Source organism: Bison bison, unplaced genomic scaffold (assembly GCF_000754665.1).
Source record: "Bison bison bison isolate TAMUID 2011002044 unplaced genomic scaffold, Bison_UMD1.0 scf7180017864371, whole genome shotgun sequence".
Lineage (NCBI taxonomy): Eukaryota > Metazoa > Chordata > Mammalia > Artiodactyla > Bovidae > Bison > Bison bison.
In genome coordinates this window covers 6,524,479-6,537,166 of record NW_011494943.1, presented here as the reverse complement: position 1 = coordinate 6,537,166, position 12,688 = coordinate 6,524,479, and the positions used below count along the sequence as shown (strand labels likewise).

At 47.3% G+C, this 12,688-nt stretch overlaps 1 protein-coding gene across 2 annotated transcripts in view; it reads left to right on the top strand.

Moving 5' to 3' along the window:
- The first annotated feature begins 330 nt into the window (after positions 1-330).
- The window catches only part of LOC105000321 (CMRF35-like molecule 4), a 16,450-nt gene continuing 4,092 nt past the window's right edge, over positions 331-12,688 (top strand). The window contains exons 1-4 of one of the 2 annotated variants that reach the window (XR_826719.1): positions 331-511; positions 3,064-3,393; positions 4,731-4,818; positions 6,897-8,031. Coding sequence is in view for 1 of the 2 variants with exons in the window: in XM_010856118.1 (XP_010854420.1) it covers positions 457-511; positions 3,064-3,393; positions 4,731-4,818; positions 6,897-7,032 (609 nt within the window). In the remaining variant the exon portion in view is untranslated. Of the gene's footprint in view, positions 512-3,063; positions 3,394-4,730; positions 4,819-6,896; positions 8,535-12,688 lie in introns of those variants that run through there. The other variant, XM_010856118.1, reaches the window with a different exon arrangement.

The following is a 12,688-nucleotide window of genomic DNA, read 5'->3' as shown; positions in this document are numbered from 1 at the left end:
GGAAGGGTGGGACTGTGTCTGCAGCCGAGGCTGGACCTGAGCCCCGAGCTCCGCCTTCTCCCCAAGTGCAGACCCAGTTGAGTCCATTCCTGTGTCCAACCCCTGCTCTGGGGTCCTCTCTATTCACCCACCACCAGCTCTGCCCCCTCCCCCCAGCAGCGATGTCTCGGTTCCTCGTGGGCAACCCGCCCGGACCCGGACCACTTGTTCTCCCCAGAGGCACAGAGGTCTGGACACAGCTCTCATCACGTGCTGCAATTCATCCTCTCAATGAGTGACAGCCTTTTCCCCTAATCTGTAAAATGCAGAAGTAGGTACTGACCGTGGGAAGTGAACCAGAGACAAGTGCAAAGGAGATTCAGGAAACATCTCTCGAGGCTTGAGGGACATCTGGCGTGTCCACTTCTGACCTTGGCGCCGGTCCTTGAAGGGACCGAGAGCTCGTTAGCTCCGAGGATGGGAGGCAGGACCACGTGTCTGCTCCCGGCTCTGTTTCTTCTTGTCATCCCAGGTGAGTGGGGTGGGGCTTCCGACCCTGGAGTGACTGAGGCAGGAGATCCTGAGGGTCTGTCCTGGGGGAACATGGCAGGGTCCATTCGTTCATCCAGACACTGATTTGTGAATCAAATATCATGTTTACTGTTAACACCTCACAGCTTCTATGTTAGGTGCTGGCAAACAAGAAACCAAACCAAACCCAAGTGTCCCCCCCGTAGGACAGTGTTTTTCAACCCTTGCCATTCTAGACACACAGATGAATGAGTGAAAACGGGGGTGATGAAGGAATCCACTCCTGAAGAGCTTTTTAAAGCTTTATTTCTGGCTGCACTGGGGCGTGGGGGTGCTTGAGGGCTTTCTCTGGGTGTGGTGCGTGGGCTTCTCATAGCAGTGGCTTCTCTGGTCCTAGAGCACAGACTCCAGCGGGTGCAGGCTCCGCAGCTGTGGTGCAGGCGCCGAGTTGCCTGCCCCACCCGTGGAATGGGGAGTGTTCCTGGGGTGGAACCTGTGCTCCTGCATTGGACCATCGGGAAGTCCTTAAAGTTTTTATTGTGATTTTTTTCCTCACTATTTTGTTGATTTGGGGCATCCCTGGTAGCTCAGATGGTAAAAAAAATTCACCTATAAGGCAGGATATCCTGATTCAACCCCTGGGTCAGGAAGATCCTTGGAGAAAGGAATCGCAACCTACTCCAATATTCTTGCCTAGAGAATTCCATGACAGACCATGGGGTGGCAAAGAGTCAGACTCGACTTAGCGATAACACTTCCATTTTATTTTCTGAGCATGTGGAAATGTTTAACTTCTGTTTTATTATTAATTTCTAGCTTAGTTGAATTATATCCAGAGAACATTCTCAATGACTTCAGTCCTTGGAAAATTTCAGTGACCTATTTTGTGGCAGTCTCTTTAATGGTCAATTTTTGTAAATGTTCTCTATGTGCTTTCAAAAAACGTGTTGTTTGAAGTTGTTAGATCGTGTTCCACATGCTTCTAGTTGCATCTCAAACTCATGCTGAACAATCACGCTGAATGTTTATTGACTGTGAAGAAGTGGTCAGAGTTTCTGTGAGTGGGTTTGCATTTGCATGCATGCATGCTGCTGCTTCAGTCGTGTCCGAGTCTTTGTGACTCCATGGACCGTAGTCTGCCAGCCTCCTCTGTCCGTTGGATTCTCCAGGCAACAATACTGGAGTGGGTTGCCAAGCCCTCCTCCAGGGGATCTTTCTGACCTAGGGATGGAACTTGTCTCCTGTGGCTCCTGAATTGCAGGCAGATTCTTTACCCCTGAGCCACTGGGAAGCTCCGGGTTTGTGGTGACTTCAGTAAATTTAAATAATTTTTAATGGAGGTCTGATTTAAGTGATTTCCAGTGCTCGGAATGCCTTTATGCAAGTTTCAGTTCAGTTCAGTTCAGTGTCTCAGTCGTGTCCGATTCGTTGTGACCCCATGGACTGCAACACGCCAGGCCTCCCTTTCCATCACCAACTCCTGGAGTTCACTCAAACTCGGGTCCATTGAGTCAGTGATGCCATCCAACCATCTCATCCTCTGTCATCTCCTTCTCCTCCCACCTTCAATCTTTCCCAGCATCAGGGTCTTTTCCAATGAGTCGGTTCTTCACATCAGGTGGCCAAAGCATTGGAGTTTCAGCTTCAGCATCAGTCCTTCCAATAAATATTCAGGACTGACTTCTTTTAGGATGGACTGGTTGGATCTCCTTGTTGTCCAAGGGACTCTCAAGAGTCTTCTTCAACATCACAGTTCAAAAGTATCAATTTTTCAGCGCTGAGCTTTCTTTATAGTCCAACTCTCACATCCATACATGACTAGTGGGAAAACCATAGCTTTGAATGGACAGACCTAGACTGAAAATAATGAGCAAGTGAGTGCTGTCCTGTCCTTGCTTTTGTCCTACAAAAGCACTTCTCCCAGGAATTTGGGAGTGGAATTTACAGTTCAGTGAACATAATGGGACGTGTCCTGTATGGAGTCCATAGCACACGGAGCCCCAGTAGCAACCACTGCCTTGGTCAGCTTCAAGGAGGCCCCTGCAGCACATTCACTACACCATACCCAGTTTACTGCTTTACTACATCGTAGCCAGTGGGAACAGCCTCCCTGCAGACATGTTAAGGGGGTGTTTCAGCTGGACCTCCTGAGGTCGTCAGTGCAGAGTCGTCTTCTGTGGAAATGGGTCCTCTGGTCTTTCCTCCCCATCAGAGCAGAATAACACAGGGATGGCTGCAAACGGACGTGGCTGGAATGGAAAGACTCACTGGCCGCAGACAGGGGAAGTGGGGATGATCTCAGGAAGTTGCTCTTGCTCTGTGTCAGTGTTTGTGTTTCTTCGAGATCCGCAGTTGTGCTTTTATGGGATTTTTCTGGTGGCTTTGACTAGGATTTTGAAGGGCAAAAGGTCCATCTTGTGGAAGGTGTATCCCTTCCTTGACTGTTACTCCGCTCAGGAGGCCCTTGGGTCTGGTTGAATTATTCACAGTGCAGGAGGCTGTGGCCCTGCCCCCAGGGCGGGAGGTAACAGGTACGTGGATTTGTGTTTCCAGGCTCATCTGCCATCTCGGGTCCCAGAGCAGTGAGAGGTGTGGAGTGGGGCTCACTGACTGTGCGGTGTCGATACGACCCTGGGTATGAGCGCTACGTGAAGTGGTGGTGCCGGGGGGCTGCCTGGAACAACTGTCGCTTCGTTATTAAAACCACTGGATCAGAGAAGGAGGTGAAGAAGGGCCGGGTGTCCATCAGGGACAACCAGAAAGACCGCTCGTTCACCGTGACCATGGAGGAGCTCAGGCTGGACGATTCAGACACTTACTGGTGTGGGATTGAGAGAAATGGAACTGACCTGGGGAACACAGTAGAAGTGACCATTGACCCAGGTAAGAGTATGTGTGTGTGTGGACGTGTCTCTTCAGGGCCTGCTCTGTCCAGGGACCCAACTGTCCCTCAGAGGGAATGTCCCAGGGGTGGGGGAGTCCTGAGGGCTCACGGAGCCCCCGCTGACCACCTGGGCTGGGAGGGACCCGGCTTCCCCTCGACGCTGTCCTGGCTCCAGGGCCGCCTCCAGGCCGGGATCAGGCTTTCCCAGCACCCTGTTTCCCTGCGCACAGTCAGTGCCCGAGTCTGCTCCCAAGGAAATGAAGGTGGTGGGACCAGTGTCAGCCTGTGGGCCAAGGGACCCTCCTCTATGGGACCTGGAGACCCCGATTCCTGCCAGCGCTTTCCTGGGACCCCTGCTGCCCTGGGGGTGTTCCTGCTCTTTCTGGAATTCGGGGTTGGGACTTCAGAGCTGCCATGCCCACCGTGTGTTCCATATCCCATCTCAGGGGGAAGTCCCAGCCCAGTGGGGGATGCTGTGCTTAATTTCGGGGTCTGGACAGGGCTCCACAGTCAGAAGGCTGCATTTCTGGTGCATGAAACCCCATCATGAGCCATTTATACATCTAAGTTGAAGAACACTGTCTTCCTCAGTCCTTCTAGAAGGCAAGCACTCCTGGGCATGTTAGCGGAGGCACCTTGGTTTGACCAATTTTGTCTGTTGGTCTCTGCTTCTGCTGACCCTCGGACCGGGCGAGCCCCCTCACTGGGCACTTCTGGCAGAGAGGGGTGGACACACAGTCAATGGCTCCCTTACACATACACCCTGAACCTGGAGGCCCATTGTACTTGCAAAGCAGAGCAGGTTCATCTCAGTCAATCCTGACAACACTCCTGAGAGTAACTATCCCCATCGCGGGAGCTTAATAACATCCTCGAAGTGCAGGCTCTTCCTGAACCTTGGGATTTTGCTCAGGGCTGGTCCTGACTTTTGAAGTCACAGATCTTGGCTGTGTCAGCTGCCTGGCAGCCCCCATTCTACTCCTGTCCTCGTGGATAAGCAGATGGGGGAGGCACTGGCCGCGGCCCTGTCACGAGCAGCTGGAGCATTTGAATTCTGCTGCCCTCCAGCTGCCCTTGGCCTGAGGTGACCCTGGGCCCCTCTAACCTCCCTGGACCTGTGCCAGCCCCACTGCCTCTGAGGCTCTGAGTCTCCCGGAGGCCAGGGAGATATAAGCAGTCCAGCCTGTTGGCCGCTCCTTTGGCCCTGCTCCAGACTCCTCTGGGCAAGGAAGCCCATGCTCCCCAAACCCCCATCCCCCAGACTCAGAGCCACGTTTAGGGCGGTGGGCAGGTGAGCAGGCAGAGTGGTGTGTAACCTGGTCTGTATGTCTTGCAGCACCTACAGTGTTGATCTCCACCCTCGCCACCTCCAATGCCAACATGTTCACGGCACCAGTTGCCCCAAAAGAGAATCAAGGGCAACTGTAAGTACCATTTGGGCTTTTGATCTGCACGAGATGTCTGAGTGTCTCATTTAACCAAAAGATAAGCACTGCGTACCCACTCCTGCCCATCCCTTAAAAAAAAAATTATTTAATTTTTTTGGATGTGCTCGGTCTTCATGGCTGTGCATGGGCGTTTTCTAGCTGTGGCCCTTTTGGTCCCGACTGTGACCAACCCCAGCTCGGACAGCAGGTCGTCCAGCTCTGTTGCTACAGTTCCCTGTGGCCGAGCCCTCCAGTGGAGGCGCCCTTTAGAGTCTGCCAGAGCTTGTCTCCCGACCCGCAGGCTCTGTCAAGAGGGCAAGGACTCTGGGCTCTCTTCCCACTTGCTCTTGGGCTGCAAGTGTCCTTGGAGCCCCCAGACCCTTTGTCCTGGGCTCAGTGCCTTTTGCAGGCGTGTTGCTTCCAACGTCCATCTGTCCCATTTTTACTGTGTGAACTTCCACGTGCCCTGCACTGTGTGGGGACACAGACAAGGAGCATCTCCTGCTGAGCTCAGAGATGGAGACTCTGAGTCTGGGACTCGGTCGGGACAGCAGCCAGTGTGGAGGGCACGGCTGGTGTGTGTGGGCCCCAGCGGGGCTCCTGGTCCAGATTCTGGGAGAGCAGGGAAGGCCTGATAAGCCCTGTTTCCCCTAACTTCTGCTATGGCAACAGCAGTGACACTCATATCTCCTGGCAGCTCACAGAGGCTTTCCTGTCATTATTCTGTTAATTCTTCGCCCCTGCCTACACCACTTATGAGAAGGAACGGACAGATAGGCACGTTCCCCATTCACAGAGGAACCAACTGAGTCTCACCCATGCCCCTTAGTGCCCTGCCCAGCCGGTGCAGCCAAAGGGGCTTTCTGTACGCTGCGAGGTCCCTCTCACTTCCTCCTTCACTCTCCCTGGCCCTCTCTGCTTCTAGATCTGCCCCATTTCCTATTGCTGGGCCTTCACACAGAATATCTGTGGGCCACCCCCCTTCTTCCTCCGGGAACACTTGCCTTCCCCTGTCATTTTTGCTGTGTGTTTGGAAAGTTTCTTTCTACCAAACTGCTGTGAATAAGGAATCACTAAGGATCACTAAGAAATATCTTCAATGAATGGATCAAAGCCACCCATAAGTGTCAGGCAGGGCCTTTGATGCACATGAGATGGCCAATTCACTCACTTATCCAACAATTAAGCATTGAGCACCCACTCCTACCTAGTCCTGTTTTTCAATTAATTAGTTTATTTCTTTTTGGCTGCTCTGGGTCTTCATCGCTGAACGCAGGATCTCTCTGGTTGTGGTCGGTGGACTTCTCTTTACAGTGGCTTCTCTTCTTATGGAGCAGGGGCTCTGGGGTGCATGGGCTTCAGAAGATGTAGCACATGGGCTTAGATGCTTGCAGCATGTGGGATCTTCCCAGACCAAGGATCCAACCCGTGACCCCTGGATTGGCAGTGGATTCTTTATCACTGGACCACCAGGGAAGCCTGCCCATCCCTGTTTTAGAAATATGAGGGGATATGAGGATTATCCAAATATCCAGCTGTCTGCCTTCCAGGTACTTATATCACCTAATCAACGTACCAGAGTTAAGTGATTGATTGGTGACTTCATTTGACAAATTTCTGTGAAGAGTGAAGAATAAGGGATGATTCTTGTATTAGCTTGGCTGCCATGGCAAAGTAACACAGGCCAGGCGGCTTAGACAATGTTCATTTTTCACAGCTCTGGAGGCCAGGGTCTGTGATCAAGGTGTCAGCGTATCTCCTTTCTCCCAAGGGCTCCCTCCTTAGCTGTGTAGACGGCCGTCTTCCTCGCTGTGCATCTCGTGGTTTCCCCTTTTTGTGTGTTTATGTTCTAAGCTCTTCTCCTTCTGATGAGGACACTGGTCCTTTCCTGCCCAGGAGAGCAGCGAGGGTCAGAACAGGGAGACATGAAGAAGGAGAGTCTGGGGGGTGAAGGCTGTTGTCACCCTGGGGTCCCAGGCTAGCCCTCGTGTAGGTTATTGGAACCTGGGACCCGGGAGAGCTGGGAGGAGGGGGCCTGGCGGGCATCTCACTTCCTGTCCCCGTGTTCCCCACAGGCCCCTGCTGGGCAGTGTCCACTTCCTGCTCCTGGTCTTCCTGAAGGTGCCTCTGCTCCTGGGTATGCTCGGTGCTGTCCTCTGGGTCAACAGGCCTCTGAGGAGCTCTGGGGGGAATCCCGAGAAAAACCAGTAGCCCCCATGCTCTTCAATATTGTCCAGAGATTAAAGACCCTCAAACGGAACAAAAAGGCATTTTTCTTAGGCAATGACAGTGGTCAGTGGCGACTGTGGTTCTCGAGGCAGCATGGCCCCCCGCTTCAAGAATCAGTCCCCTAGTCCCTGGAAACCTGCTGCTCCGATGCTCCAGTCTGGCTCTAGTTTCGCCCTTCCCTGCACAGCCTCTGGCCTTCTTCATCCTGAGGCCTCCAACACAGGAGAAACTACAGGAAGGAATGGAAGAGCGGATGCCTTCTTCTGGGCCCAGTTCCTTGGAGGACATATATGATCTCAAGTCTGTGTCACACACAACGTAATGCACTTATTTTTGCATTGTGTGCGGGGCAGGGGTCAGCCAATCGTGGGCTTGAGATTCTGTGTGTGTGTGCTCGATCGTGTTCGACTCTTTGTGACCCCATGGACTGTAGCCTGCGAGGCTCCTCTCTCCATGGGATTTCCCAGACACGAATACTGGAGTGGGTTGCCATTTCCTCCTGCAGGGAATCTTCCTGACCCAGGTGTTGATCCGTGTCTCCTGCATCTCCCGCATTTGCAGGTGGACCACTGAGCCACCTGGGAAATTCTAGACCCCATGAAAGTAGAAAAATGTGCAAAACGATGATAATATGCCAACTGCATGTGAAGATATGAAAGTATAAGTGGACAGAGGGACTTTGCTGGTGGTCCAGTGGGTAAGAATCTGGCTTGCAATGCAGGGGCTGTGGGCTCAATCCCTGGTTGGGGAACCACGACTGTGCAGTGCAACGAAAGATTCTGCATGACTCATGAAGATCCCGGGGGGCGATGCAGCCAGATAAATAAAGAAAATATTTTCTTAAAAAGAGGTCAGAAGACTCTGGCATCCCTGCCCTGATGTATTTTGTGTGTTTGAAATGAGATTCTAGTACCAGCGCCATCCCTCACGTCCTGGACACACCTGAAGATGAGAACGACCTCACATCCTCTCCTTGTCACCGTAAGTTCCCGCCCCGTTAATATCTCCATTTTCTTCCCTGTCTTGAATGTATTCAGTCTGGCTGTGACTCTCACTTGGGGTCTGCGAGGAGATCCTCCATGCATTTTGGGGACTGTGGAGTAATCCATCAGTCAGACCCTGGAGTTAGCACAGATCTGCAGCTATGAGCTATGGTGGGCTGTGGAGGGTGGGGCTTGGAGAGGACTTTTCCTAAAAAGATCGCTAGACTAAGAGTCCTGGGACGTGAATTAAGTTCTTCCTGTGGTTCATTGGGAAGGAAGTGGGCAGGGCCTCAGGGAGCTAGTTTAGAAAATGTCAACTGTTTTCTTCTTCTCAAGTTCCTCCCTGGGACTTTTACTTCTGGGTTGCCTTAAGACCAGAGAGGGAGGCTACTCATGTTGTCACTCTGAACTTGGGGGAGGGGGCTGCACCAGGAGCAGATGGGAAAGTAGCCTCTTTTTCATTTTTAAAAAACTTCTTATTTTGTATTGGAGTATAGCTGATTAACAGTGTTGTGATAGCTTCAGGTGAGCAGCACAGTGACTCAGCCATGCATATTCATGTATACATTCTCCCCCAAACTCCCCTCCCATCCAGGCTGCCACATAAGATTGAGCAGAGTTCCCTGTGCTAGACAGTTAGGTCCTTGTTGGTTATCCATTTATTATTTTTTTAATTAATTGATTTATTTTAATTGGAGGCTAATTACTTTACAATATTGTGGTGGTTTTTGCCATGCATTCACATGAATCAGCCATGGGTGTACATGTGTTCCCCATCCTGAACCTCTCTCCCACCTCCCTCCCCATCCCATCCCTCTGGGTCATCCTAGTGCACCAGCCCTGAGCACCCTGTCTCATGCATCAAACCTGGACTGGTGATCTGTTTCACATATGATAATATACATGTTTCAATGCTACTCTGTCAAATCATCCCACCCTTGCCTTCTCCCATAGAGTCCAAAAGACTGTTCTTTATATCTGTGTCTCTTTTGCTGTCTCGCATATAGGGTCATTGTTATCATCTTTCTAAATTCCATATATATGTGTTAATATACTGTACTGGCGTTTTTCTTTCTGACTTACTTCATTCTCTATAATAGGCTCATTTCATCCACCTCATTGGAACTGATTCAAATGCATTCTTTTTAATGGCTGAGTAATATTCCACTGTGTATATGTAGCACAGCTTTCTTATCCATTCATCTGCTGATGGACATCTAGGTTGCTTCCATGTCCTGGCTATTATAAACAGTGCTGCGATGAACACTGGGGTACATGTGTCTCTTTCCCTTCTGGTTTCCTCAGTGTGTATGCCCAGCAGTGGGATTGCTGGGTTGTATGGCAGTTCTATTTCATTTTTTAAGGAATTGCCCCACTGTTCTCCATAGTGGCTGTACTAGTTTGCATTCCCACCAACAGTGTAAGAGGATTCTTTTTCCTCTACACTCTCTCCAGCATTTATTGTTTGTAGACTTTTTGATAGCAGTCATTCTGACTGCTCATTGTGATTTTGATTTGCATTTCTCTGATAATGACTGACGTTGAGCATCTTTTCATGTGTTTGTTAGCCATCTGTATGTCTTCTTTGGAAAAATGTCTGTTTAGTTCTTTGGCCCATTTTTTGACTGGGTCAGTTATTTTTCTGGAATTGAGCTTCAGGAGATGCTTGTATATTTTTGAGATTAATTCTTTGTCAGTTGCCTCATTTGCTATTATTTTCTCCCATTCTGAAGGCTGTCTTTTCACCTTGCTTATAGTTTCCTTTGTTCTGCAAAAGCTTTTACGTTTAATTAAGTCCCATTTGTTTATTTTTGCTTTTATTTCCATTACTCTGGGAGGTGGATCATAGAGGATCCTGCTATGATTTATTTCAGAGAATGTTTTGCCTATGTTTTCCTTTAGGAGATTTATAGTTTCTGGTCTTACATTTAGATATTTAATCCATTTTGAGTTTATTTTTGTTTATGGTGTTAGAAAGAGTTCTAGTTTCATTCTTTTACAAGTAGTTGATGAGTTTTCCCAGCACAGCTTGTTAAAGAGATTGTCTTTTCTCCATCGTATATTCGTCTTCCTTTGTCAAAGATAAGGTATCCATATGTGCATGGATTTATCGCTGGGCTTTTTATTTTGTTCCATTGATCTATATTTCTGTCTTTGTGCCAGTTCCATAGTGTCTTGATGACTGTAGCTTTATAGTATAGCCTTAAGTCAGCAGTTTGATTCCTCCAGTTCCATTCTTCTTTCTCAAGATTGCTTTGGCTATTTGAGGTTTTTTGTATTTCCATACAAATTGTGAAATTATTTGTTCTAGTTCTGTGAAAAATACCGTTGGTGGCTTGATAGGGATTGCATTGACTCTGTAGATTGCTTTGGGTAGTATACTCATTTTTACTATATTGATTCTTCTGATCCATGAACATGGTATATTTCTCCATGTATTTGTGTCATCTTTGATTTCTTTCATCAATGTTTTATAGTTTTCTATATATAGATCTTTTGTTTTCTTAGGTAGATTTATTCCTAAGTATTTTATTCTTTTTGTTGCAATGGTGAATGGAATTGTTTCCTTAATTTCTCTGTTTCCTCATTGTTAGTGTACAGGTATGCAAGGGGTTTCTCTGTGTTAATTTTATATCCTGCAAATTTACTATATTCATTGATTAGCTCTAGTAATTTTCTGGTGGAGGCTTTAGGGTTTTCTATGTAGAGGATCATGTCATCTGCAAACAGTGAGAGTTTTCCAATTTGGATTCCTTTTGTTTCCTTTTCTTCTCTGATTGCTGTGGCTAAAACTTCCAAAACTATGTTGAATAGTAGTGGTGAGAGTGGGCACCTTTGTCCTGTTCATGACTTTAGGGGCTGCTGCTGTTGCTAAGTCACTTCAGTTGTCTCTGACTCTGTGTGACCCCATAGATGGCAGCCCACCAGGCTCCTCTGTCCCTGGGATTCTCCAGGCAAGAATACTGGAGTGGATTGCCATTTCCTTCTCCAGACTTTAGGGGAAATGCTTTCAGTTTTTCACCATTGAGGATAATGTTTGCTGTGGGTTTATCATATATGGCTTTTATTATGTTGAGGTATGTTCATTCTATGCCTGCTTTCTGGAGGGCTTTTATCATAAATGGATACTGAATTTTGTCAAAGACTTCCTCTGCATCTACTGAAATAATCATATGGTTTTTATCTTTCAATTTGTTAATGTGGTATATTACATTGATTGATTTGTGAATATTGAAGAATCCTTGCATCCCTGGGATAAAGCCCACTTGGTCATGATGTATGATCTTTTTAATATGTTGTTGGATTCTGTTTGCTAGAATTTTGTTAAGGATTTTTGCATCTATGTTCATCAGTGATATTGGCCTATAGTTTTCTTTCCCTGTGGCATCTTTGTCTGGTTTTGGTATTAGGGTGATGGTGGCCTCATAGAATGAGTTTGGAAGTTTACCTTCCTCTGTGATTTTCTGGAATAGTTTGAGTAGGGTAGGTGTTAGCTCTTCCCTAAATTTTTGATAGAATTCAGCTGTGAAGCCATCTGGTCCTGGGATTTTATTTGTTGGGAGATTTCTGATTACAGTTTCGATCTCCATGCTTGTGATGGGTCTGTTAAGATTTTCTATTTCTTCCTGGTTCAGTTTTAAAAAGTTATACTTTTCTGAGAATTTTTCCATTTCTTCCAAGTTGTCCATTTTATTGGCATATAATTGCCGATTATAATCTCTTATGATCCTTTGTATTTCTGTATTGTCTGTTGTGATTTATCCATTTTCATTTCTAATTTTGTTGATTTGATTCTTCTCCCTTTTTTTCTTTATGAGTCTGGCTAATGGTTTGTCTATTTTATTTATCTTCTCAAAGAACCAGCTTTTAGCTTTGTCGATTTTTGCTATGGTCTCCTTTGTTTCTCTTTCATTTATTTCTGATCTAATTTTTTATGATTTCTTTCCTTCTACTAACCCTGGAGTTCTTCATTTCTTCTTTTTCTTGTTGCTTTAAGTGTAGAGTTAGGTTATTTATTTGATTTTTCTCCTGTTTCTTGAGGTAAGCTTGTATTGCTATGAACCTTCCCCTTAGTACTGCTTTTACTGAATCCCATAGGCATTGGGTTGTTGTGTTTTCATTTTCATTCATTTCTATGCATATTTTGATTTATTTTTTTATTTCTTCTGTGATTTCTTGGTTATTCAGAAGCATGTTGCTTAGCCTCCATATGTTTGTATTTTTAATAGTTTTTTTTCCCTGTTGCTGCTGCTGCTGCTAAGTCGCTTCAGTCATGTCCGACTCTGTGCCACCCCATTGATGGCAGCCCACCAGGCTCTGCCATCCCTGGGATTCTTCAGGCAAGAACACTGGAGTGGGTGGCCATTTCCTTCTCCAATTTTTCCCTGTAGTTGACATCTAGTCTTACCGCATTGTGATCAGAAAAGATGCTTGAGATGATTTCAATTTTTTTGAATTTACCAAGGCTATATTTATGGCTCAGGATGTGAACTATCCTGGAGAAGGTTCATGTGCACTTGAGGAAAAGGTGAAATTCATTGTTTTGGGGTAAAATGTCCTATAGATATCAATTAGGTCTAACTGGTCCATTGTATCATTTAAAGTTTGTGTTTCCTTGCTCATTTTCTGTTTAGTTGATCTATCCATAGGTGTGA